General features: G+C 45.3%; 1 protein-coding gene across 1 annotated transcript; it reads right to left on the minus strand.

Moving 5' to 3' along the window:
- Positions 1 to 3,639: 3,639 nt before the first annotated feature.
- Positions 3,640 to 12,962, minus strand: LOC144164334 (cholinesterase-like). The gene is made up of 3 exons (XM_077694838.1): positions 12,765 to 12,962; positions 8,765 to 10,262; positions 3,640 to 3,820 (listed from the first exon to the last, which is right to left on the minus strand). Exons 2-3 carry the CDS (start codon positions 10,234 to 10,236, stop codon positions 3,679 to 3,681), a joined length of 1,614 nt encoding a protein of 537 aa, XP_077550964.1. The 5' UTR covers positions 10,237 to 10,262; positions 12,765 to 12,962; the 3' UTR covers positions 3,640 to 3,678.
- Positions 12,963 to 27,613: the final 14,651 nt, after the last annotated feature.

The raw sequence follows: 27,613 nt of genomic DNA on the forward strand, positions 1-27,613 counted from the left end.
GAGCGCATTATAATTTTTTAGTTCTCGTGGAAGGCAACCTTCCCACAACACCGACCAATTTATAATTACGATCACTGACTAATCATATCCAGGATGCGCCTATTATTTCTGACTAGTTTCGGACACAAATCTTCTAATGCAGAAGCCAGAACTACAGCAAGCAAACACGCTAGTGTAATTCCAAGGACAGTTTACAAACTGTTTTTGTGCCAGCTTGGTCCGCTACCATATCCGTTTTTTCTATGATACGCTGAAAAGTACTTGTTTATAAAGACCTCGCGCGCGCACTCGGCCACCCAAATATGAGGCCACCGTGGGCTGTATGTTCTTGTCGCTGGAATGACCTTGTTTATTTCAGATGCAGAAATTAAAATAGGCCCCTTCAAAGGGGTACCTTTCTTCAGTGTTCAGTCACTATTTATTTCGCAGGTTAACAATTAACTGCATTCAGTAACTATTACCACTATTTGTTCTTTTTGTGTCGTGCCCTGCAACCGAACTGTCAACAAAGAAGGACTAGCAGGACCTGCGGTTATAAGTTCTGCTTTGCCCGTTCTTCGGGCCTTTCATTATCAAAGAAATCTGTAAAGTTCATAGTTTAACCCCAGGTAACAAGATGAAATGAGCAATATCAATAACACCCAAACATTCTGTATGAAAGCAAAGTAACCTGACAAGTAACAAATAGTTATGAACCAATGAAACGTGAATATGGTATTATGAAGCAGAACAGGAGAAACAAAGAATAAGATTCATGCAGATCACATAATCACGCATGTGTGGTGTATTTGGAAGGTTACATTTCCAAACATTTCCAAGGTTTGTTCCTCTTATGAAGCCAATGCAAGAATTGGACTTGCATGTACACTCGGTTTGTTGAACGAATAACATGAACTACAGGTAAACGAGGGACAATGGTGGACGTTCAGTGCTCACTAGGATCATGAAAATCCCCTCGTGTGAAATTCCACAAATATTTAATGTAAAATCGCAGCACTTGTGGGTAAAATGTTCTATTTTTTTAGATGGTGCATAATGGAAAATGCGGAATATCCCTGGATCGCATTGATGTAATGTCATCCCTCATAGATATGCGGTTACAGAAGTGTTGCTGTTTATAGAGACCAGAAATCTGTTTTCCCAGCTGCGAAACAAAAGTAGACGAGATGAAAAGGATCCCCAACCAACGGAACTTAATGCACGAAGGAGATTGACAACAAAAAATTCCCCGCATTTTTCCGAGGGGAAGAATGTGAAAGTGCGAATGCATGAGTTGAATTTGCGCGGTTCGGTAATGTTCGCGAAAGAGAGATCGCGCACACACACACAATTACAAAGAAAGAAAGATGCATTTATTCACAGACACCTATTTGTGTTGTCGTTGTACTTGATTGCGAGAGCGGATCTCAGCTTTGAAATTTCGTGTCAGTACTCCTTTAAGCGGGTGCATTAGCCCTTCTCACGCCCGATTCCTGGCCAATCCCCCACGTGGGTATGTGCCATGTCAGCGGCCAGGCAGCGCGCGCCCATCTCCCCCCGTTGCCAAGGAAGACGAGGAGATTCCTGGCCAATCCCCCCCGTGGGTATGCTATGCGGACATCGCCGGTGGACGCAGGTTCAGGGTCGCTTAAGAAGTGCATCGCACTTAAAAATATATAATGCTTTCCAGATAGCTTTTGTTTCCGTAATGCCATTTTTTAATGTTTTTTAATAATGGTTTTGAATACCTGGGTTATTATATTTTCTTGAAGCACAACGATACAAAATAATTAAAACTCCGAGTTTTCGTCATTGTAAGCTATCATCTGTGATTTACTTTGGCTACAGGACGGCTGGAGGAAGCATTTTAGTATTTCATTCTTTAGAATCCGCAATTCGTTAATCTGCATCTGCAGGTGTGGAAAAAAATATTGTCTCGTGGTTCATACTTGTCTCTTTCTCCACTCTACCCTAGCGAGTGAATTCCTTCTTTATCGCCGGTATGATATGTAAACGTCGTGCACTTTACAGACACTAATACTCTCAAACGAAGTGGCAGCTCGATGCGTTTAAGTTCTCTTTGAGACTAGTGAGCAAAGCTTTCTCTGAGAGATAAAACTCACTGTAGCGGTGTTTGCAAGCGGGCTAGTTTGTTGTCGTTTATTCTGATAGCGCAGAGCAGACAGGTAGAGCGCTGACGTTGACGTCGGCTAGCTTCAAATTCTGCTTCCACAAGAATGCGGCCAGTTTTGGCTATTAAGTCTGCTATGGTAATTCTTGAGCAGCGTGTCATTAGGCTCAGCAACGAATGACAGGATTCCTCCTTCATACAGAAAATAAGAAATAAAAACAATCGTAACCTGCCTAATGCCATGTTTTAAAGGGCATAGAAAACTAAATCGGGCATAACTTGCCGCTAGCGCAAATTAGAGTTTCAGCAGAAACAGGCGGAGCAGGGGCACTTTCATCGGAGGAAATTGTGCAATACGATCCAGTTCTTTTAAAATATTTGGCGGGTGTAGCGTATCATTCATGGGCGGTCCCCCACACTTCTGGCAAGTCGGATGTTACGTAATTGTCGCCACTTGGTGAGGCTTAAAGGCAGCCAAAGAGAATGCCCTTCAGCCATCTGTCCATGATCTGCGCGCAGTGAAACTGCGCTTCATCGTGATAAGAAACGAGGGCAGTCGTGGAAGCTTTCCGCATACCAAAGCAGGCGAAAACGCGCGTTCTCGCCTTCCATTCCGCGACGCAACACAGATATTGCGATCTGGGTTATTAGATTATTCTGCACATTTTTGCGCCTGCGTAGTTTGTATAGCTGAGATTTCTATGTCTCACTTATTCGTCCGGGAGCGCCGAAAACGCACGGCAGGAAACGTAGTTCAGCAACGTTTCAAGGGGCTTAGTGCTTGTGCCTCTCACGTATTTCCGTATCTTGTGCGTTTTTTGCGCTTCATGAATTTATGTAGCACGAAGACGAACTAGCCTTACCGCCTGTGCACGTCACGTTTTTCTGTGTGATAAAGATCGTGGAAGCTCCAAAAGCAATAAAAAACCCTTTCCGTGGTTGGTATCGAACCCTGGGTCCCTGAAATGATGAAGCGATGTCAATCCGATGGCGCCAATCCGATATGGTCGATGCAGTTGGGATTTAGAGAGTGGTGCATGGACGTGCAGAAACATACACAAATATCATGCGTCTCTCCGAATAACGACAACTATGTATAGTTGAACGCGAAGTGGTATTTGTACAAAATGAAACGTTGAAGGGTCCAAGTCAAAGTCGGTGCGACCAAAAGCGCAAACTGCGTGCCAGTCAAACTCAAAGCTCAACGAGTCAAATTCCGAACCGTCTGCTAGTAACATTTCAAACTCAGACGACAACCAAGGAATCCCTTACGAGAAAGCTTCGCGTTAAACTATCGTAGTCGTTAGGCGTAGAGGTGCGTGATTAAACATGATGTATTGATTTTGTGTGTGTATTAACGGAGCGTGGGTCGTTCCCTAGATATTTTAGATGAAGTTCAACGCTCATTGCACTGTTTTCTTTTGCGGCGTCTTGTCTGCCGTGCACCATAAATAAAAGATCTAGTCATGACTTGTCCCGGTGGGTGCATGCGATGGCTGAGAACCGAACAAAAATCAATCCCAAAATCCTTTCGGAGTTTTCTAAGTAATGACACCGTTAAAGTCTTGTTAGATGAACTTCTTCCACTCCGCGCATCTTCCTTCGGACAGATCTTCGACGGTGGTGTAGTTACCGGGCTGTATCCACTGGAAAACTCGGTTCTCCTTGGAAAAGGGCGGCCATGGAAGTCCTCCAGGGTGCTTCGGCTTCCTGCGAGTCGAATATTTGAATTTTGGCTTACACTTCAAGCTGCGCGTTACGCTCACTTTGAAGCGCAAGCGAGAGCTACGCTTGCTCATCCTTACAAAAGCAGTCCTGAATCAGTGTATATAACCGTAGGATCAACAAGGCAGCACAGTGCTACTTTTTAAATGCAAGGATTTGCGCTCGTGCCATATCTTAGGCCATCGGGAGGTCCAAAAGGGTCATCGTTTTGGGCCTGTTGGTGATGCATAATGAGAACTGAAAGCGCAAACTAGACACGGACAAAGAAAAGGGACAACAGAAAAACCGTCCAAAGGTTATACCTTACCTGCACAATAATTCCCACAACTTGAAGAAAATTGCCGGACGTGCCAATATTAGAGTGGTTTTTTCTGCCCCAGAAAAACTGGACAAGTTATGCATAATGAGCAATCCGTGGGGTCAGCTAGTGTCACTAGATAAGGTTATACCTTATCTAGTGACACTAGGGTTAGCGCTCTAGCCGTTGCGGTATAAAACATAAATGTAAGCGTACAACATGCACAGAAAGCGCGGTATATGAAATTTCTCTTTCTTGCGGCAAACGTTACATTGGGCAGGCTGGTCGCTGTGTTAATGACCGGCTTCGCGAGCATTCTGGCAATATCGAAAACGGGAGTGGCGGATGGTTAGCGCATCACTGTTCCACGTGTCACCACAAACCGCACTGCGAACCTTTCTTCAACAAATACATCATAATAGGCAAGAATAAAGATAGAAAAACAAGAGAAATTATAGAAGCAGAAAAAATAGATAGGTTACAGTCTCAATGCGTGAGCACACAATCTGTATCCCTTTCTCAAAAAGAACTCTGTTATCTCTGGCGATTATAAGTGTTTCTCCGCATGTGTGGTGGTATGCAAGTGGAAAGAGCAGTATTTATATATTGTGTTTTTTTCCAAATACATTTTGTTTGTAGTTAGCGCTCGTCCTGTTGTCCCTTTTCTTGTCCGTGTCTAATTTGCGCTTTCAGTTCTCGTTAAGCCATCGTGAGAGGGTGCAAACGAATGCAATGCGAATAAACCGAGGTACGCTGCTTTCACACACATTGAAAAGTATGAAATTTTGTAGCTGCCAACCTACGACGGCCGGGCACATAAACATTGTCTTGTTGAGCAATCTTGTAGTTTTGCAAATTTTATAAGTGCTATCAAAGGAAACCAATAGGGCATTGTTGAAGATGTGGACTGCCGAGATGGCATTTTTGTGTTCCCATGCTGCAACTGTGTCCGCCAGCCCCGGCCACCTGTATTTTCACAAGCATTTAACATTCGGTGTAACTGAAATAACGTACACCATATTGTATATAAAACGTCGAAGCTTGTTCTTTACCCCAATAAGAAGAGGCCTACGGCCACACCATTACGGAGCAGTACCCACCAGAGAGTTTTTAGTGAACCTGATCGGAATCACCGGGTGACCTTTCGATGATGACGCCTGTTTTGCTTTTCGTGTAGGTTGTCACTATATTGCTTTGCCGCAGTTCACAGGCAATGCTGTCATAGGCCAGTGCGAAATATTCGCGTAAGGCGGCGATATGAGGAAATTGTTCAGGAATTCCAAGCATCTCCGACCTTACTTGGAATTGCCGATTCTTGCAGCGACGTATGCGATGTTTACAATTCGTAATTAGTAATTCTGAATGTCAGTTGCATTTCCGGGGGTAACTTTGGTGTTCTTCCAGATTCCTCCTTATCTGTTCCGTCATTGGACACATCGAGTTTCTTTACGCTGACAAATAATATCCGCGCAAATACACAACAAACCACTTTAGTAACTCCGCCCTAACACACCGCTGCGAGATAAGAGGAGGTTTTCGCAATGACATCGCTAACAAAGTGAAAAGGCCAAACAGGGGGTATCAGCGCCCCAACAAGCTACTCTAACCCAATATCCTAGAGGCTTAAAATTACGTAAGTGCATCACCATCATGCCTAGAAGCTCAGTGAACTGGAATAATGTGTCGATACAGGCTAGTTGATATACCACCGTATGATTTAGGTTTAAGGCCAAGTACGGCTTCAGCAAAATGACAGAGCTAGGGGTGAGGTGCACCACCAACAACAACTCATTTCACGTTGAGAGCGACTATAAAGATTCAAAAACACGTCATTTCACGGTGCTACAAAGGCGTGGGTAAACGCACGACAGCGCCTGCGCCCACTAAGCGTCAAGATAGTCGATATCGCACATAATAGTTCCACCTAAGGCTTGACAACGCATCAATATCCCATTTTGTTTATTACGTAGGCCTCAAAAATTTCTCTTGCTGTTTGCTGCACGACTTCAAAACGTTATAATCACTGTCCATGATAAATAAACCGCGGTTATTGGGGAACCTCTGTCCTATCCCTCTCATTTTACTGATGATTGATTATGAGGTTTAACGCGCCGACGCTACACAGGCGATGAGGCGCGCCGCAGTGGAGGACTCCGGATTAATTTTAACCACCTGGGGGTCTTTAACGTGCGCCGAAATCTCGAACACGCGGACGTTTTCTTTTTTCGCCTCCATAGAAAAGGGGCCTCCGGGGTCTCCCCTTTTCCTGAACTCGTGCTTAGTGCATAATCCTAATTTCTACGGTAGAAACTTAATATAGTTGGATCTCTCAAAGATATATCCCTGAGCGAGTGATAAGAGCTAGAATGTTTTTTCGTGAATTTCTCATATCATTCGCCGGTTGAAATTTCCAACTGAATTTTTTTTCTGACGTAGGTAACTCTCACTAATGTCTAAAATCGGCTTTACTAGGTCCTCCCTAACTCTTTCCGAATATGGCGAATCAGAACTTGGGATAATTACGTTTCTTTGCGGCTTTCACAGTAAACATTGAGCCCTTCGATATATCCGGTTGGATTTTGCCTAAAATGCTACCCATACCAATGTCCAAACATAAACCTAAAGATTTCACCGAAACAAACCTGTAAAAAGTGGAAGAAGGTTCTCGGCATTACATGCATACTGAAGTAAACATGGCTAAGAATTGCGATGAACCTTTTCTCGAAATGATGCACCTAGAGAGCTGAAATTTCGAGAGTACATTGCTACTGTAGAGGAGCAGGTCGTTTCAGTTCTATGTTTTGTTACAAACATACGCGAGTTTAATAAACGGCTGCGTATGTGCATGCTTCGCTGAACATTTCGTCGAATGAATAGACTTATTTGCCCCTCTCTGGCCCGCTGCTAGCCTTTCTATCTCCCTCTTCTCCTTCTCACACGCTTGCCCATTACTATCAAAACCCACATTATGAATGCAGCGGAGCACTCTTCCGTTGAATTCCGTCTGCCCTAGTTGGCATAGTTAACGCGCATTCTGCTCGGCAGGCGTGTCTCTTCTGCGCGGTTTTTTGCCGTTTTCGTTTTTCTATAACAAAAAACCAATCCACTATGTATTGCTAATTAAAAGAAAGCTTGTACTTTTTTGAGCTTAGGTAGACTAAACAAGCCGATCCTTTATTTTGACGGTGTGTACACACTTGAACTACGAGCCAATAGAGTGCAAAAAGAAAACTAGATGGTCCGGTATAAAGTCCAAGAGGTTGCAAAAAAACACAACTCAATTCTTGGACATTTGTGATTCTCCAATATTCTGAAATAATCAGGCTAAAGAACGTTTAAATGATAACAGCAGTAACCTAGCAGGAAGACGTGGGCCTGCCTGATTCCACGAGCACTCCATGACGTCGCAGGAATGACTGAGAACCGGCGGCTAAATGTCATTTGTTATAAACCTGGGATTGAGAGATATTCACAACACCTGCTTCGATGTACATTTCCATTGGTATGCTCCAGTAGACCAGCTTCGTACTATTTGTTTCAAGTTTGTTCCGTTAAAACATGCGTTGCAGCCATTTTTTAAACTACACTCCTCCCGTAGGAGCCTCTGTATGGAGGGCAGAATATAATTCTTAATTAAGAGAGGTAACAAATAGGAACATGTGTTCTGTCTATTGCCATGTTGGCACACCACGGCATCGCGGTGTAATACGACTGGTATATCTATAACACCCTCAGCCAAACAGCCTAATTCGTGTACGCTCTCTTCTGGACGATGCACCGTAGCTTTCACAATCTTCGTTTTGGGCTTCCACAAAATATAAACTTTGTTAGCAAAAAGTGAGTTGTTATTGCAGAATTCTATGACTTATGACGATGTTGTGACATCACGTTATCTTTTACGCCCCTATAGAGAGTAATCTAAGAAATCACATCTTGCTGAATGCCTACTGAACGCCTAAATCCTGGTCTAAGCTAAGCATTGACAAGTGAAGACGAGCCAGCCGTAGTAATTGTCATTATAATTGTAATAAATCGCTGAGGTAAGGCTATGAAATAGTAATTGTAATACTGCATTAGAGGTAGCTTGAAAAGAAATTGGCGGGATCGGATAAACGTTCCCAAATGCACCGCAGTTATCCTAGAGTGAATTCTTGGATCAGTTAGAATGTCAAAAAATGTATAGATTAGATTCCCACGCAAATTTTAGCTGACAATATCAAATGAACATCAACCCAGACCCGTTTTTCCATACAATGACACTTTTAGTACCCCGTTTGAAGGTTTCGGCAAAATCTTCGTTGGTTATTAGGTGCCTAAGCGATGTCATTTCTTACAGGCCTTCTACTTTCCGTACTTTCTAATTATTTAAATATTTCTCTGTGTGAGAAAATGAAATGTTTAGTGAAATACGACATTTAAGAAAGTGGGCGCAGGATAAGCAATCGCTGAAAAAATTGCATGGGCTCTCCTGCCTGTCGCATCCGTCCGCATTCGGCGTAGAGATAGGGATATAAAATCAGGGTGAAGAGGCTGGCAGCACACGTCAGTGCGTCTTACAGGCACAGAGCCAGCTTAAGCGCCCACGACTTCGATAGAAGTATGCAAAAAGCGACTATCAGACAGTACCTTACCCTGTTTTCGCGAAGGACACGAACATGTCCATTGCTTTCCTGCTGAACTTCCGGTCTTCGTCCGTGTACGCTTCAGTGTCCAGGAATGGTGCTCCGAAGTAATACGGGATGTCGCTGGTGTGCGGCACTCCGAAGAACTCGGGGAAGGGATACTTAGCCGACCGGTAGCCAAAGACGAAGGCGTAAGATTTGCCGCCGACGTCCGAGTGCTGCTCGTTGAAGACCATGGTTGGGCACTTGAAGTAAATGTCTCCAACAAAATCGATAACGGCCTTCCGCACAGCCTGCTTACCTCCTGAAGACGCTGTTTCGACGTAACTTCGGGCAATATGGGCAACCCGATTTGGACACCACGAGTTCGCGAGGTACTGGGCACTCGTTTGGAAACCAGCGTCATCGAAGTCGGCCAAGTCCTCGACCAGCCATCTCTGGTCTGGCTGAAAGATGGCCCCGAATGCACCTTCGTCGGCTGTCGCACTAATCAACGTGTCTAGTCGTCGGTACTCTTTCTTAGCCGTCGCCTGCGAGGGAAGCGTTGGAAGGAACTCGTTCTTGAACGAGGGCAAAAAATTGGTGGCCTTGTGGCCAGCAGCTTCTTCGGATGCCCTGTGAATCGCGTCGGGATCTTTGGTACGTAGGCAGCCCACCACCTCTCGCGGGTGGGTTGTGAGGTCCCTGTACGCGTCAGCGCACCCGAGTTGCTTCGCCACATCGTTTCCCTTGTCGACACTGTCGAACAAGCTGTCTACCGGCGTGTTCGTGCTTAGCGTTCCGCTGAGTAAGAACGCCCTGGTGAAAAGGCCCTCGCTGTGCGGGGAGAGCATGTGGGCATGGATGCTCATTGCGCCCGCACTTTCCCCGAAAACGGTCACCGCGTCTGGGTCACCTCCGAAGTTCTCGATGTTCTGCCGGACCCACCTGAGCGCGAGGTTCTGGTCCCAAAGGCCCACGTTTCCAGGCGCAGTTTCATCGCCAGAGTCGAAGAATCCGAGCATGCCCAGCCTGTAGTTGAATGACACGACTACGACGTCATTTAAGGCGGCCAGCGCGGCGCCATTGTACCACCGCTCGTGCGAAGATCCGAACTTGAAGGCTCCGCCATGGATCCAGACGAGCACGGGCTTCAGGGGCCGCTTCGGGCCGGTTGTCCAGACATTCAGGTAGAGGCAGTCCTCGGACAAGTCTGTGGGGACAATGAAGATGACCGAGAAACGAGGCTGAATGCAAGAGTGCTTGGGGTGGGTAGCGTCGTACGTGCCGTTCCATGACTCGGACGGGACCGGCTTCCGGAAGCGAAGGTGGCCGACGGGCGGGTGGGCGTAGGGGATACCTTGGTACGCTTCTACAGTCTTTCCTTCAACAGTTTCAATTTTTCCTTTTAGCAAACCTTGTGATGTGCTCGTTACCACATAGCAGTTTCCTCTCGAAGCGAAGGAGGACAATAAAGTGAATAGCAACACCGCACAAACCATGTCTGCGTTGAGGAATCTTCAGACACCTGGAAGAGTATAGATGGTAGTTGAGTTAGTTGCACTTTGTATTGGGCGATTCTAGCAACGACTCCGGCATTATTTTTTCACGAAATAGAAAACGCGAAGCTTCGAACTTCCCCTCAAAAAGGCCGCTTTGATGAACCTTCTGCGTAGTAAATCAATCATCATGCCCTGTGTTGATCTCCTCTTTAAAGAAATCAGGCAAACGCATTATTGCAAGTGCTTTCGATATATTTGTTGAAACACGGACATCAAGTAGGACGGGGTGTGTAGAGTTCGTTTATTGTATTTAAAGGGCCATATTAAGGAATGATCGCCCATGGTCTTCACCGCAGTGTTTCAGAACAACAAATTAGCTTGCCCGAATGGGCCTATTGCGCGAATGACGATGTACAGAACGGGCGTGCCAGGGGGGCTGTTTCGGTGTCAGAACACCCCCCGAAATGTCGGACGGCTGAATTATTTCCCGCCCTTACGGTTTTTTTATCCCATGCCATGAGGACACCGCGTAGATAAATTACTACGGTAAACAAAATAATAAGAAGACCTATTTATATTACTGCATCGTGTTTCTGACTGACTTCTTTGGAAATAATGGTTCGGAGGACCCTTGTACGCACACGTATTTTTAGTAGATGTTAAAAGGAACAACAGATCTAGCCCTCTGGTTTTGTTAAATTAAAAAAGTGGGCAATGTATTGTTTGGGTACATGGTTTCTTTTCAGTATTTCTTTTTCACCGGTGGCATATGACACCCCCGAACAAACTTTTTGGCTACGGCACTGGTGTCCAGCATAGAATTTGAGTGAGAAATAGAATTTAAGGAGAGACGAGGGCGCTGCATGTCCTGCGTTGATTTACATAGCTACATAGCTGCGTTGATTTACATAGCTACATTTACATAGGATTTACACAGCTACCCTCAAGACATTTGTGAAAAATAAAATAATACTATAAATATAAAAATTTTACACTCACTAATTGTGCTAAAATTGCCTTTCTATTGCACCAGCTTTGACCAGTACGACACGATAATACCAAAACAACAGATGCCCACAAAAGACTGTAGCCAAGAATAAACAGTATAACGACTTGTATATGTTAAGAAATGCATTATTGGCAAAGACATATTATCAGTACGATACTCTTAAGGGGCTCGAATTTTTGAATTTAAGGATATAAAATATAAATTCAATGAAAAATCACAAAGTATTCTGAAAAACAATAACAAAAACCGCGTAATGCGGTGTTGATGGAAAAAAAATACATGGTTGGCAAAAATATTTATTTGTGGTGCCAGTGCATGGTCGATTGTTATTTGAAGAGGTTCTGTAACAAGGGCTGTAAGAAAGTTGCAGTAACTATTAACACTATTCCTGAAAACCGCATCTGGATAGATTGTCTTTGGTGTACGTAGTGACCTCGGATTTTTCAGCCTGGGCTGAATATTTTCTAATTGACGGCATGTGCAACACTTCATAACTTACAATACTACCGACACATATTCTTTTTTACTAAATGCCAAGAGGTGTTTCTTTTTGTTTAATCACACTTGAGAGTGTTCTGGAGGCATTTATTTAGACATCCGTGATCAGATTTCGGCACTATAAAACCATTTTCCCTCGCGTTTCCTAATTTCATTGCTTGAAAAATCAGCTAGAGAAAATAAAAAAAAATTCACGAGAATGTCCCCTAAAGTTTTGTTTCTTGTGCTAGCAGGATAAGACCACAACACACTGACTAACAAACGTGGCCCAATTACATTGATTTGTGTACTGCCGACATACCACCGATATTCTCGTCACGCGTATGCCCCATACAGCAGCTGAGGCGCTGCCTTTGGTTTTCCTTACGCTCTAGCAACCGACTAAAGCCTCTTAGGGGGTCGCAGGTTCGCTTTTTTTAAAGAAAAATATTGACCAAGCTTCTGTCACGTAACTTCGATAGGTTTCAAATATAGTAGGCTTCTAAGGTGGCTAATTTTGTCTACAAATCTTCAAATTTGATTGTATCGATACGTGTAAGTTTTCCCGAGAATTAAAAGCTTGCTTAATTCAGACAATTGAAGTTCGTTACAAAAAATGTATCAGTACATTAAGGAACGAAAGTTCTCTAAAGATGAAACTCAACGGTAGGGCGAGTTACTGCGAAAAAAAAAAGTACAATGTAAGGAATGGCATGTGCGGACAATATTGAAGCAAAACATTGCACAAAGTCATGCCTACTCGAACGCTGCAGACAGAAAATACACATTTCTCACAGCGGTGTATAGTGCGCCATTATTCTGGCCATAACTTAAATAAGAAAACGATGCGCGGATATCTTCATGCTACAGTTCGGTGTGAATAAAAGGCAGGAGCGAAATTGCGGTCGGAAATCGCGGCAGTGCGTACGATCATAGTGGTTAAAACAACAATGCATACTAATAAACAATGCAGTACAATTGTAAGGACATAGGGTGTGTAGGTAAAAATGGCGAAAGTCCGTAATATTAAAGAAAGTCTCACCTGCACAAACGGCCCCAACACGAACTGAGCAGGGCTCAGCGACTTCGCCGTCACACTTTTTTAATCAGACGCCTCCTCGGCAGGAAGGAGTCCTGTCGGTTGGCTCTGCTCTTGCTCAAGCGACAAGGTTTTCCTCGAGGCACTGCCTGATCTGGGGCTTTTTACTACCCTTGAAAGCCTTGTCTCACCAAGGACGCGATCGCGTCGTCTTGCTTCATCGCCAACTGGTTTTTCTCTGCACAGCGTTCGGCCGGTGTTTGTATTTACGGCGCGGGACTTTAGCCAATGCCACCACGTATCTTCTAAATCACCTCAGCGCGTTGTACGTATGGCGGAAAATTGCACTTATTTCTCTGGAGGGATGGAAGGGCAAGAGGTAGAACTGCTCAGTCAGGGGTAGCCAGTTCTATTCCCAGTTTCGGAGGCTCAGTTTTTAAAGTTGGAGACAACATTTAGACATTTCGCAAAGGTGGGATAGAGCTTTGGCGCAGCTTCATTTCTACACACAATGCGAATTATCTCGCGACGCACTATTCCGATGATCAATCAGTTTATTTGCTTGTATTTCTGCTGAGTGAAAATCTGGTCAATGACTTTGCTGCAGCGCTCTATTCGGGTTCTGTTCCTCACAGTGCTTGCAATTCACTTACAATAGACCAAGTGAGCGCACTGCCCGTCCTTTGTCGCTTTATATGGGGCCACAAAGGCAATTATTGTCGGCACATGTGCAAGGCACCAACCTCAGGAAGAAACGTGGAAGTCAATTTTGGGGTGTTTTAAATAATAACACCACCAGCTGAGCGGAATTTATACTTTTTGCCTTCTTGTCGACTTTTTCGCAACGCCCTTCCTCCCACCTGAGTACTCTGGACAAGAATTTCATCAGCGTTTTCTTGCTCATGGAATCGGCAGAGAACCATGGAAGAAATGATTTGGGGACTACAGTTAGAAAGCTTGAACGTGGGGTTACAAAATATGGGAATAAATCTAAAGTTCAGATAAATAAGCTTTCTAAATGCTCCCTCTTCAGCTCACTTAACGTGACGCTAGGACAAGTATAAGAGTATAACGTTGTCAGGGCTGATTCCAACCACGAGAAACAGATGCGGAGAAGAATAGTCATGGGCTAGGGTGCGCTCGGGAAACACTTCCAAACAATAAAAAGTAACCTTCGTCGGTCACTGCGAACGATAGTACAGAACTAATTCGTGCTGCCGGTGATGACTAGTGAAGAGGGTGCTTCCCACCTTACTAAACAACTGCATAGAAAACTAGTCGGCTGAACGCTCCACGGAAGGAAGAATGATAGAAGTAACACCTAGGGACAGGAAACGAGCTTTCTGGATCAGGGAGAAAACTCGAGTAGATGAAATCATACGCCTAATTAGGAAGAAGTAATGGAATTGGGAGGGACACCTAATTAGGCGAAATGACAATCGCTCGTCTGCCAGGGTGACAGAGTGGACAAAGAGAGATATGTCTGGAAAAAAAGGAAAACCAATTACTTGATGGAGGGGCGAAATAAATTCTGAAGCTGGAATGTATCCAGGTAGCGCAAGACTGAATCCGATGAAGGCGGAGGCCAAACCAGTGGCATAAATTAGCCTATTTAGGTCCTGCATTGGACAAAAATACGCTAACAATGGTGATGATGCGTAAGTGTGGTGGCTACTGGCCCTTTGGAGCTGATAGTTTCTATTTTTTTCTCCAGTGCACTGAGACTTTACGTTGGAAATGCTGAGCGGGCTTGCCACGTCGGCCATCCGCAACTCAATTTAAATTGTCCAATCGCAGAGAAATTCCTCAACGTGAACTCTCGAATTGAAGCTGTGGATAATGCACTTTGACTTAGAGATGTGCGATCTAAAGTTTATATGTAGCAGGACTTGTCCGAAAGCTCAAATCTGCTAAAAAAGACATTGCGAGCTTGCTCAAAAGAAGTGCAAAAAACTAATGTGATACTGTTTGTTACACCACGCTTAATTTAAGTGTCCTCGCCAACCAATTGAATCCAGCCACTTGGCCTCGCCGCGCAGACAGCCAACAGTTGCCGATTCGAGCCCGCTGCGGTATAAAGTCGAGTTTCTAGAAAAAGAGACGAATTGCCGTATTCTCCGTCTGTCCTCCAATGCATGTGTTTCCTCGACTCGACTCAACTGAGTAGAGAATACCGCAATTCTTTTACATGTGAAAATTGATCTCAAAGATTTACTCTAATGGATTATCGAGTGGAGGAGGGATACAGAGTACGCGGGAAAGTCTCCCGCCTTATAGTGAACTTTTGCAGCACATTGTAAATGCTTGGTCGTGTTCAAGCTTTGCCGTCTGCATGCTCAGCAGAAGTAAAAATCTGAGTGGAATCTTGGCCCTAAATTGTATTGTACACAACCAACGGAGATTCCCTGGTGATTTTAGAATATTCCCCTTTCTCGCTGTGGCAAATGCTTTAGATCCGTCAATCGATCTTTTTACTCGCAGTCTGAGGTCATCTGGAACAGAACAAGTTTTTGTGCTTGTACCTGCCTCTTTGGTGCATGTTATCGGTTACCAAATAGTTCCAGTGAGCATGTGAACTGAGCATTGACTACACATCACTTAAACACAAACGCGCCCACAACTGAAATACGCAGGTAATTTTACGCAGTAAAACTTGAAAACAATATTTTGAGGCCGATTCCACTGCGCAGAGGTAAAGACATGACACCACGTAACTGGCAAACGGCTTTTTATTTCGCGCACGCAATCCCTGCAGAAAAAATCTCTTGTGCTTCATAAACTTGCTTTTCCAACCCCTGCTGAAACTGGAGTGGGGAACATCGAAAGTGTTTCGATATTTAGTGGCTTCACCTTCATAATTTTCCAAACAGTTTCGTTCGCTGGTAAGCTATAAATTTCAAAAGAGAGTCTATTTTTTTCGAAAATATCTGAGCTCGGTACCGGTGTAACCTTCCTTGGAAAATGTCTGTGCTTTGTTTGCGACAATCGCGCTGTCTTTTCTCCGGGATGCCCACCGCGCATGATGCTGCTTGGTTTCCTCAGTGGAGGAGGGAGAAAGACTACGCGGGGAAGTCTCCCGCCTTATAGTGAACTTTTGCAGCACATTATAAAAGGTTGGTCGTGTTCAAGCTTTGCCGTCTGCATGCTCAGCGAAAGTACAAATCTGAGTGGAATCTTGGCTCCGAATTGTATTGTACACAACCAATTGAGATTCCCTGATGATTTAGGAATATTACCCTTTCTCGCTGTGGCAAATGCTTTAGTTCCGTCAATCGATCTTTTTACTCGCAGTCTGAGGTCATCTGGAACAGAACAAGTTTTTGTGCTTGTACCTGCCTCTTTGGTGCATGTTATCGGTTACCAAAGTGTATTGCGCTTGATGGACGCTTCATAATGGTACCTTTTCCGAGCCGTACCGTCTGCAATGAAAAGCCAATCGACGGAGCCAAATTTCGTTCAACAGCTTCACGCATTGAGGAATAGGTGCATCATAACTAACTCACCTCTTTTTGGTTTTCAGCCCCATTGTAAAACGCTCATAAGTTTCAAGGCAACTGTAATCAATGTCCCCGGGCCTTTAAGAATAGTAAAATAAAATAAATGCAAAGGTGCACGTGGAAGAGGGCAAATATGGTACTATGTGACCCTCAACAAACGGTACGTATCGTGTTACAGCTCCCCAACATTTATTGATATTTTAGAGCTTCTTATCGCGGTTTCCCAATAGGCTAATATTTAAAGTTCACCAGTTAAATTTAAACCAGCGAACTCGTCGCTGACTGGAATAATTTTTGACTAACCAGTCTCAACCCATCGTCATTACCCAGAGTGCTTCTAGCAGCTGCCGTGTCAAAGCGGAAGACCCATAGGGCTGTTCTCGGGCCCGTGCTCTTTTCTAATATAAATCACTCACATAGCTTACCTCCTCTTTGCGAACTCTTTGTGCACGGCTGTGTTATTTGGAAGCAGATAACTGGTATTGAGCATGTAATTAGTCTGATGCCAAGTACCCCAAAGGGAGATGAAGACAAAATGCAAGGTCCATTGAATGAAGTATTCCTTTGTTTAAATAGAAGCGGTACTCATTTAACGCTGAATCATGATGCAGGCATCATTGGTATTGCAAGAGAAACAGATCAAGCGGTGACTACTCAACGGGAATGTTCTTGCCATAATTTTATGACACCACGGAACCTCTTTGTGCGATGGGCGGCGATTCTTGCGTGATGGCAGTTGTGTCTGTGGTTTTATTTGGTCGCACCACTTACTTTCTGATGTTTAGTTAACGCATCAAGACTAGGGAATCGTTGAAGGGATGAACTAAGAAACTGAGACAGGCTTTCATTCTGCAATGCACCAAACCGAGCTGATTATAACGATATTTGGGCGAATAATGATGACGGTAAGTTAAAAAGTTGATAATTGTCGTTTTGGTAATCTTGAGGTTATAGTACATGTAGAGGGTAGGAAGCCAACGGCCTTCTCTGGTAGGGTAGGAGGACTCATGCCACAAAGCGAGTAGCCAAGAATGCGTTTTTTAAACAGGCGCTTACGAAATCGACAAGGTCGCTTTGCCATTTTAAAAAATTGAGACTTCCATCTCATTACAGTCTTTGGTAGGCTAAAATACTGGCATGACGCCGGGGTCGGGCTTCACTATTGTTCTATAGAATGGCTGCCCCGAGATAGTGTTACAATAGAAGTTACTTCATGTATACATGGGTGACATTGAGCAAGCGGCCCTTTCAAGAATTCTTAGACTAGTATGGTAACTGAATTCCAACGGCAGATTTGCTAGAGCCTGCGATAAAGGAATCAGGTAATATGAAGGGGACTGCACGACGGATAGGTTCTGGATGTTCCAACTCGTCGGACACATCTCTGCTACGCCCCACACCGTAACGTGTTATCTGAAACCTTATCGGCTACGACGCTTCGCGTACTTTCAAACGAATTATTACTGTATCAGGAGCCGTCTTTCCAAACAAATACCTAGAACAAATAAAAATCTAAATTACGCCCTCCTTCAGTTTCCAATACATATGCCTTTCCACGATCGAAATTATAAAGTCGACGGTTGAACTGCCTAGCATGTGGTCATGAAGTACAGTCAAACCTACTTAAAGCAATCCCAGATATAACGATCTATTCGTTATAGCGACCATATTTCGGTGACTTACGACTTTCCTATGCGACCCATTGAAACTCGTCCGAATATACCAACCGTTTTTCAGAGCGTCCTGCTTTTACAAGAAACACGCAAAATACGGCGTGTGTAAAGTAAAAACAACAATCAAAACAGTCCTTGAAGCATAAGAGAGGCGGCGTGCTTGTGCCTTCACCGCTTCAGTTTTCTCGCGTAGAAGATATCCCAGATTGGCGAGCACTGCCCGCTGATTTCGGACGCCGCGAACGAGGTCAGTCACTTCGCAGGCATTTCTCCTGAGGCAGAATGGCATTGAGGAAGAAAAAACAAATGAGAAGGGAGCTTTAAGTGTGGCGTTCAATTCGCGGTCAACCACCGAAACCTTGTGGTCAGAGAAAATGCCGCCTTTAATATCCGCACATGAAATTTGAATTTCGGCGCACATTGCACCTCATGTGTTTAATGAAAAAAATGAAGCTATTTCGTCCTGCAGTCTTTGCTTTTTCTTTACATGTCATTAAATTTGTTTTTATTGCTTTAATTAGCTGCCCGATATTCCACACCGCGGTAAAGGTAAGAAAATGTGAACAATTTAGAAATTTAAGGATATGAAAGATGCTACAAATGAACATTATACGCTACTCCGTATAGCCGGCCGCTCAAGCGTTGCTATCGCCAGTGTCGATCTTCACGCCGCCCGAGTTGAGTGGCACGCGGCTCCGCGCGCTGGAAAAGTGCCGGTGGTTACTTAGCTCCCATCTAGAGATCGCGGTTGGCCGACACTTCGTTTGCACAGTTACTGATAAGCAATCGCGAAGCCATTATGGCTAGTGGGAAATTTAAGACGTCCGAAAGAACTTCTTCGTGGGCATTTGTTGTGCCGGTAGCGGCAGGTTCGACGCAAAGACAGTTCGGTTCGTTCCTAAGCAACCGCGGGCGTTCCTTCATGACGCGAAAAGGCTTCACTTGTCACCGAAGGGGTTATTGAACAGGTTCCAGAATTCGCGCGCTTTTTAAAGGGCTAGTTCGTATTCAGTGAACTGATATAACGACCACTTTTTGCGGCACTTTCGCTTTCGTTATAAGTGGGTTTGACTGTACACATGACAAAGATTAAACGTGGGTCACGCGCCACATCGAAAATAAAGATCACCGTTTCGGGAGTGCTATACAAGTAGGCGCAGGGCCAAAATACGTCGATGTCTGTTTTGGACGTGATCAGTGAGCTATGTTTCGTCTTTTTCATTATGCCACCTGGCGAGGCAATATGCCGTCCAACCATCGACACAATTAACTTACGCCATCAGTATGGTCAAAGCGCCGTCACTGCAACCTGCCGGTTCACAGGTCCAGCTGGCTGGCCACATTTCAAGGCACGTGCGTGTCAACACGGCCTGCAAAAACAACTGGTTCATTCCTCGATCTCTTCGGCTCTACAGGCGCGTTAAAACAAGGTTTGGGCACCTTGGGACAAATGATACTCGGTGCCAGAAAACTTAAAGGGGCACTGACACAAAAATTTTGCATCTTGTCTTTTTTGTTGTTGTTGTTGCGATAAGTAGGTAGTGACCTACTTATCACCTGTAGAAACCTTATTTACTTCAGCATGCGACGGTTGTTTAATCAGAGGCATTTTCAATTCGGCCAGTCGCAGTTTCGGTTTCAGCGGGTGCCGCGAAATGATGGATTTTATGTGAACAAAGCTGACCACGTGACAGTCGCAGGAATATCACAGAGCAGAGCCGCTGTAGCACTGTCGAATCCGCATCCCCGGCAGTTTCTGCGAATGCCCCCACGTACTGATCTCGTGAGCCGCTTAATTACAAAGCGACTGTGGATGTGACGCAGGCGCTGCGAGTGCAAATTCTACCACGGCTAAAGAACGACGCGCGACGCTAGAGACAGTGTGTGGCAAGACGCTCGCTGGGAGCAGCCGGCCGGTCTGCCTACAGGTCCGCATACAGATGTGTTCGGCTTAGCACTGCGGCGGATATTCGATTTCCGCTCTCGTAAGCGGTGCAGATGAGAATTTTTAATGCAACCCGCCATCGCATCATTAACACCTCACTCAAATAAGCTGCATGGTTGGTATTTGGGTACAATTTTGTGCAGCGGTAAGAAGCTATCATTCGAGCTACCTGCGGCGGCCCCCTGCACAGCGACCGTGCAGCTCGCTAAGCGGGCTTTTCGCGTCTCCGGCGCGTTTTTGCGTTCAATGTAAATAAAAAGTAATTGAAACAGAGTGCCTGGAATCGGTGTAGAGATTTGGTCGCGGAAAGCTGCCCGATGAGTTGACGAGATCACAGCGCCTCCGCCACCGTGATCTGTTCTTCAAAAACGGTTGCTCGAGAGCAGAAGCTCCGCCCTCCGGCCCTCCGATCGGAGCGGCGAGCCGGCCGAGCCGGCGAAAAACGCCGGCAGTGCAGAAGCAGCAAACAAACTCGTGACGTGTTCGGATGTTGTTTATTTACAAAATATCCGCGGGATGTCGGTTGCGCGTGGTCCTGTGCTGGCTGCTCAGTTGCGTTTCCAACACTTTAAAATTTATTTTAAATGTGTTCTATGCTGTATTTGCAGCTGATATTTTGCAGATGATGTATATGTGTTCACACCAATCTATCTCCAGAGTTATCTCGCCTTTAACATTTTGTGTCAGTACCCCTTTAAGGTGCGTTCAGGTTCTCCGGCGGTCTCGCCTATTTGGCTTCCTGGGTCGTTTTTGGTGCCTACTTTCAGAGCGCAGCCAATCACTCTAGACCGCACGAGAAATAGAGCGGACCTGAAGTTTTCCGGCACCCAGAAGCATTTTCCCTCATTTCAGTGCGATGGCAGAGTGTCAGTCTCTTAAAGCACGTATCGAAGACGGCAATGTAACCAAGATATTGTAAAAAAAGAAGCAGCAGCTATCCCAAACCGTTCATTGTTATTTTTGACTTGTTAAGTGACCCTCCACTTATTCCTGTTCAATTGTGGCATCATGAAGATCTTTCTTGAGGACATGAATGCATTAGAATACCTTAGAAGGCATTAGAATTAGCATTCGCTGCAGGCCGATTCCCTGTGCACGTATAACATCGTCGGTGGTACGCAGCAACACGGATACATGGTAGTATCAGGGACCCTTGCATGGAGCTGCGGGAGTGCTTTTGAGACAGTAGGTGCGGGAATTGTAGGGAGTGGTGACACACACGTGCATAGTGTGGGAAAGATTCGAACTACAACTTGTCTCATTCCCATTCACATTTTACCCACCGGGAGAGTGCACTTATCACTGCTTCCCGTTGCGGCTGTTGTTTTTCCCGTGCTTGATTTGTGAAAGGACCCAATGCTGTGAACGTATTCATCGCGATCGTACTCTTCCCTAGGCTACACAGTTCGAGCTACGTAGCTATATGACTGCGGGATCATTCTGAAGAGGGTGGCGCAGACAGAACAGTCGTTTAAAAATATATGTTGCTCCCCAAAAACGTCTTTACCTGCTTTAAATGGTAGCTGATTTTTTTAATCTTTGGTGTTCCATTTGTTTTTCCTCCTGTCTTGTTTTTCTTTTGTTTCTACGAACATGTATACGCTGTCATGTTTTTCGCTTACCCCCATTTGTGCAATCTTCTTGTTATTGCTGTTTTCATGTTCATGTAATCTTCTTGTTCTTGCTGTTGTCGTGTTTACGTAGTCTTGTTATTGCTGTAGTGTTTTCCTTTTAGTTATTATGACCATTGCAAGCCCTGATTTCTGACCCTCCCCCTTATGTAATGCCAAAGACAGGGCCTTTGAGTGTAAACAAATGATGATGATAAAAGGTCTGATTTGTCATGATAACTATCGTACCAGTTTGGTCACAGATTTTGACGAAGTAACGGAGGTATTAGGAAAAACATGAATCAGCGGCTACTGCACAGGGGCTTTCCGACCATATCTCTATGTCGTCACGGAATCTTCATTTTGCTATTCGTGACCGCTGACCGAAGTCAAGGCCAGGCAACCTGACTGGGCGATTGTTGTTGGACCTTTACTTCTCTGTGATGCTAACGTTATGGTCACTAGACAGATTTGCTAGTCTGCCGTCTGCCGGCCGGGAAGGGGCCTCCTCCGCGATGCATGCAGCGGCGGCGCTACAGGCAATCGGGGCGCGTCCACCGGCGGTTCCGCCAGTGCCGGCGCGGGGCGCAGTGTGGCGGGCGGCGCTCCGCCGTGCTGTCTTCAGAGGTCTTGGCGCTTTCAGCCAATTTTAACTACTTGTTTCCGTCCTCTCTTCGTTTCGGTCTGCACAACAGATTAGCGAAATAAGATGGTTCCTACGAATACGAAGAGTTTATTTTTTACCGAAGCATGAATTGATGGGAGTAAGTTTGGCGTATTATGAACGATCGAGTCAAACCACGGAATCGTGTCGCTGCGCTCTAACCTCTACAACCTCTTCCAGGCAAAAGGTTTCCACACATGTTCGGGGGCATCGGAAACACTGTCGGCACGGCATCATTTGCTAGCTGGGGCACATAACGCAGAATCTCTACTACGTCGCCTAACAAAGAAGCGTTTTTGTGTATACCTCCGCCGTACACTGCGATGAATATGTAAACGCGTGAAAATATTTGTGGGGTGTGTGGGCGCTCCGCAGATTCTTTTGCGGCCCTTTGGAACCATCCTGACTTATGTCTGCTTGCGAGCCAAATATATGCTTGAAGGGTATCTGACCAATTCGCCTCGTTTATTAATTAGGCCCTATCGCACGTATTCCTCCTCAGTTGGCAACATCTGTTAAACATAAATGCCAAATAACAATATTGAGACGGGGTACAAGCGGTTACGATTAGCTGTAGTTACGCAGTTTATAAAAGGGGAAAATGAGAGGCGCAGCAGGTGACCGTTTTAGCTCCTGCCGGGCGCCCCAGCGATCGTCGTCTCTCTCGTCTTCCACGATTGGCCTAATGCCGTGCAGGGGGATTTGTCTTCATAGTAGTGGCTTCACCACTTCGCCAAGCAAGGCTGCACCGTAACAATATTACGTGCGTACGCATTCATAGGATTTTTTGGCGCTTTCTTTCAACAGGCAGAAATTGTGGTACTACGAAACCTTTTATTTTCTGCACTTGTCATTTTTTAAATAACACCATTTGGAAAATTCGCTAACTTGAGGGGTACGCGAAACTTATTTTTAATAAAATCACGCTGCCAAACAGTAACTGCGCTTGCATTCTTCACTGCACAGGGCTTCTCTTTTATTTTTTGATCGCCCGCACATTCAGAGTGAATCGCGAGATGCACGCGGGGAAAGCAACACGGGAGAAGATGCGTTACCGCGAATCATTTTCTTTGCAGCTGATTGAAATTATGAACAAAAGTTCTTGGGGCTCATTTAGTCCGATGACCATATACCTTGCTTTATCCTCCCCGCCCCCTTGCCTGCCGTAATATTTAGGAAACAGGTTTTTGTTTTGGTAAAGCATTTGACTACAGCTTTTCTTCCCTTTTTCTCGAGCTAGCCTGGCAGGCTATTTGCCGACCATCATCAGTGCATGACGTTCGGTGAAAACCCAGTAGTTTTCATATTAATTGGAACAAACACTGAGTGTGGCTCCGTTGGGCTCTTTTTAAACATGATCTCACGGTGTCAGCATTGCGCGAAATAATGAACCCAGCGCCGGTGGCGAAACGGCTACTGTCGTTGCTGCGGTTTCATCCTTCGGTCTCACTCGCAAAGGTCAGCGGCCGCAAATAGGCTCCGCAGCCCGATTCGCGACGAAGTCGGGCCGCGAAATGAAAGGGTCTTTTAGTAGTTCTATCGCAGCTTCAATTGTGAGTTGATGTACCTTGAGCCGTTGGATTTCACCGCTCTAACTGGCCGACAAACACCGATGCACGCCCGCTCTTCGCGCAGTAGCGCGCGGCACAGGCCGGGCGGCCGCCGCTCTCTCTCCGACCGCTCCGGTGCTCCATTAGCTCGCAGCGCTGTGCGTGCATCAGCGGCGCTGACACGGCTCCCCATAGAAAAGGAGCGAGAGTGGCAAACTAGCAAATATTTCTAGGGACCATACTAACGTGTAGTGAACGAACTTGTCACTGCGTTTTTAGTGGTTGCCCATATAATGTCTGTCCTGCCCAGAACACGTCATTGTAGCGCGAAATCGGAAAGGTTTCGTTTTGTTTCACCGTTTCTTCCGTTTTTCGGTTAAAAACTGGGTCTTTCGTCTTGGGAATAAGGCTAAGGGAGCAACCAAAAGCTAGATATTTTGAAGTGAGCAAAGTTGTAATTGGTCTTCATGTCCCCTTTAACCGGTCTGTGTGGTTTTATGTTATGACGTAATTTGTGTGAATTTACTCCCGCAATGCCCTGTCGTTTTGTGCAGCCACTGGTGAGTTAAAAGTGCGGTAAAATGCCTTCGTAACTGGATGCGCAGGACTTTCGTTACGCTAATCTCATTGCCGAGAAGTTCATTGCCGAGCGCCAGTCATGGCGAGGTTTTGGGAGAAAAAATGTTTCCAACAGTGCAAAGTGCCACCCGATAATACTAGAAAACTGTTGGTTCGATGACTACCACCTTGCTACTATACTTACGCAAACAGAGAATGTAGTAAATCCTAAGCCGTTAACATCGCTCTCCTTAGATACTACAGAATTGGCGGTACTTACCCCTTGGCTCTTTCTAACACGCAGAAAACCAACTCCACTGCTGAACTCAAATACTGATGAAGCCCTGATACGTTCCACCGCCAATGTAGAGATCTGAAAGTACAAGTAGCAAATGCGGAAGGACGTTTAGAGAGGTTTGTGTAAGTGCTGCTTTCTGTCGGTGAAATGCCCACATTTCACAGGGGTAAGTTTATAACCGGAGTATTGTTAATGATGTAGCTATGAAAAAGAAAGCAAAGTGTAAATAACATTTCGGAAAGTGCGCGGAGTAACCGCGGTGTACTTATAAAAGTATAGTCATGTTCAGGCATGTAGAAGTTAAAAAAATACGAATGTCAGTATAATTATTAGTCCCGTAGGTAGAGGGTGAGTGAGCATTGCCGAGCATAGAGATGGTTGTAAACTGTGTTTGAAGTCCCCTGAGAAAAGTTACTTCAGTTTGATTATTCTTTCAATGACGAAGACGAAGTGCTAATGAGTCTACAGCACGCAGTTTGTACGAGGCTTTTGGGTTCTTGTGAGCTTGTCCGAACAGAACAATCACAGACATTGATGCACACTTTTCCGCCATGTTTCTTGGCGCTAAAAGAAGCCGAACGGCGATTTTTCAACATCACAATATGCCCTTACGTGGGTGATGGGTAATTTAAAGTTTTAAAATATTTCATCTTTTTTAAACGAAAAGCTAGCTGAGCATTACACTTTTCCCTACTAAAACATTTCAGCGCAGCGCGAACTACAGTCTTCTCGGCGACAGCACCTAGCTGCTGCGTCTCAGGAAGTGATGGTGTCGTTAGCGAATTCATGACAGCATGCTCTACACTCTTGCGTTCTCTAGTAGCGCGCGCGGCCTGGCAGCTTGTCTCGCGCCGCCTCGGCATACCGCCCTCCCCGTCACACTTCCGGCACACTTTTCTGCTCGCGCTATCTCGCCTATCGGTGTCCTCTTCGTTCGCTCCGCGATGCCTAAGCACGACGCAAAACCCCAGAACCGGTGCTCAAGTGCTGCGCAATAAAACTTCTCCAGGACACCAAAGTCTGCTTGAGTGTGAGGATTCGAACGCATTATTTTGCGCCTAGGTGTTTGCGACATGATTTAGCCAGTTCCGATTATCGAACGTTGCTTGGGCAAGATTAACTCCCATTAGTGTTTGTCGACGCGTTTTTCAAGATCCCACAGGAGGTTGTTTGCGGCCTAACTTCGGTATGGCCGACAACATGAGATCATTGCCGACACAGTGGAAGATGATGTTAAAGATGCTGGAAGGGGGCGCCTACATTTAAATTGGTGACTTAGTCTGTGGTCTAAGTTTTCGCTACCGGGAGAGTATACAGGCGTGTCTATTCCAGATGACGAGTTGTGTGGTCGCCGCTCTTGGATGAGTCGAATGGTTGGCAACGTCCGCACCATCGTTGCCAAAAATGTCACGGGGACTGGCGAGCCACTGAAAGACAATCTCATTATCTTCGTTGGCCACACGGTCATACATTATTCTCATTTCCGTACGGAGTTGCTTCTGAAGTACACAGGTCAGAGGTGACTGAAGCAACTGAAGCCCATGCTTCGAATCACCGAAGATCATCCACCTTCGCCATAAATTTGGCTCAGTGGCTAAGCGAGCAGCAGATAGCTGTAAGTTCCTTTCCCGTGAGAGATGTCGGATGGGCAAACAGAGTAATCATGGTATGACAACAGCGCTGGCCGAAACAGTTGTTGCCGAGCCATCGGTGTATATACGGGTGTAGCCACCTCATGTCTCTATAAGGTAAATCAAAGTTATCTGCTGCAACGCCGGCGTTGGCAGACCACGTCTCTTCTCAATACGTGGAATTTAATGTCAGACTTGAGGCTGGTGCACCAAAGCGGAAGGAGCGGCCTCGTCGCTGGTATGTAGTTGGATGGAATGCCGGTGATGAGGGTACCTGGCAAACGAAAACGCCGGCCACTAATTGCTATACCGTCAATCTGATCACCTTGCAGGTGGAGGTGGTGCCAAATATGCACCCTGAGCGCGTCAGTCGTAATATAGGTTGAGAAAAGTGATATTCAGCACAAACAATGGCTCGTGCTGTTGACGTGTGGTGTGGGAGGCCACGAAAGGTTCGAGGGGCCCGAGCTTTTATTTCCTGAAATTAAACCTTCATGCGGCACGTCCCAAAAAGGACAGGCAAGCTGTACCTCGGACAACCCCGAGAAAAGTGCATTGTAAAGTTGCAACAATAATTTTACGGACAAAACCGCGCCCTTCCACGATTGAGGTTAATAAAATGGACCACTGCGGAGTGCTTCTACATTAAATAACCTATTCGTGCGGCACTATGTCGAAGAAGGGGACTTTTCACATAACAGTTATTGGTAAACTGTTTGAGAAGAGATATAAATGAGTTCAAAGATTCGGGCGAAATAATCATAGTTGGGGATATAAATGCCCATATCGAAGGTTTGGATGAATACAGAGACCACAACGGTTCTCTAGTGATAGATCTATGTCAGAAAAACCGGCTTGTAATAGTAAACACGGAAAGCAAGTGTGACGGACAAATAACGTGGGAAAGCGGTAACAGACAGTCCAGCATAGACTACAGTTTAGTATCCGAGACAGTATACGGAAGGCTGCGGGAAATGAGGATAGATGAAAATGGAACAGACAGCTTAGGAAGCGACCACAAGCGCTTTAGCTTGCACTTTTCAGGCGCAACCCGGACAAATGTAGAAATAGGTACAATGGGAGGAACTAATTTGAATAATGAGCACTTAAAGATCATCGCTGATGGATTGGAAGATGAAATCAATAAATACCCAGGCACAAATTGGGATTACGGCGAAATGATTGCGTTCATAAATGGTAAGATGAATGAAGCAAAGCAACGAAACCGATGGAAAGGGAAGAGAAAGCCGAGAAGCTGGTGGAATAAGGAAATAAAAGAGGCTATTGACCAGCGAAGAAAGACGTGGAGAACATAGAGAAGCCAAAAGAACTGGTATGGAACCGGAGGTAGTGAAGTGAGAAATGGGATATCTACCGTGTGAAAAAACTAGAAGTGCAGAAAATGGTGCACGCAAAGATCAAGCAG

Source organism: Haemaphysalis longicornis, unplaced genomic scaffold (genome assembly GCF_048455015.1).
Source record: "Haemaphysalis longicornis isolate Haplotype H1 unplaced genomic scaffold, Haemaphysalis longicornis Haplotype H1 scaffold_13, whole genome shotgun sequence".
Taxonomy (NCBI): domain Eukaryota; kingdom Metazoa; phylum Arthropoda; class Arachnida; order Ixodida; family Ixodidae; genus Haemaphysalis; species Haemaphysalis longicornis.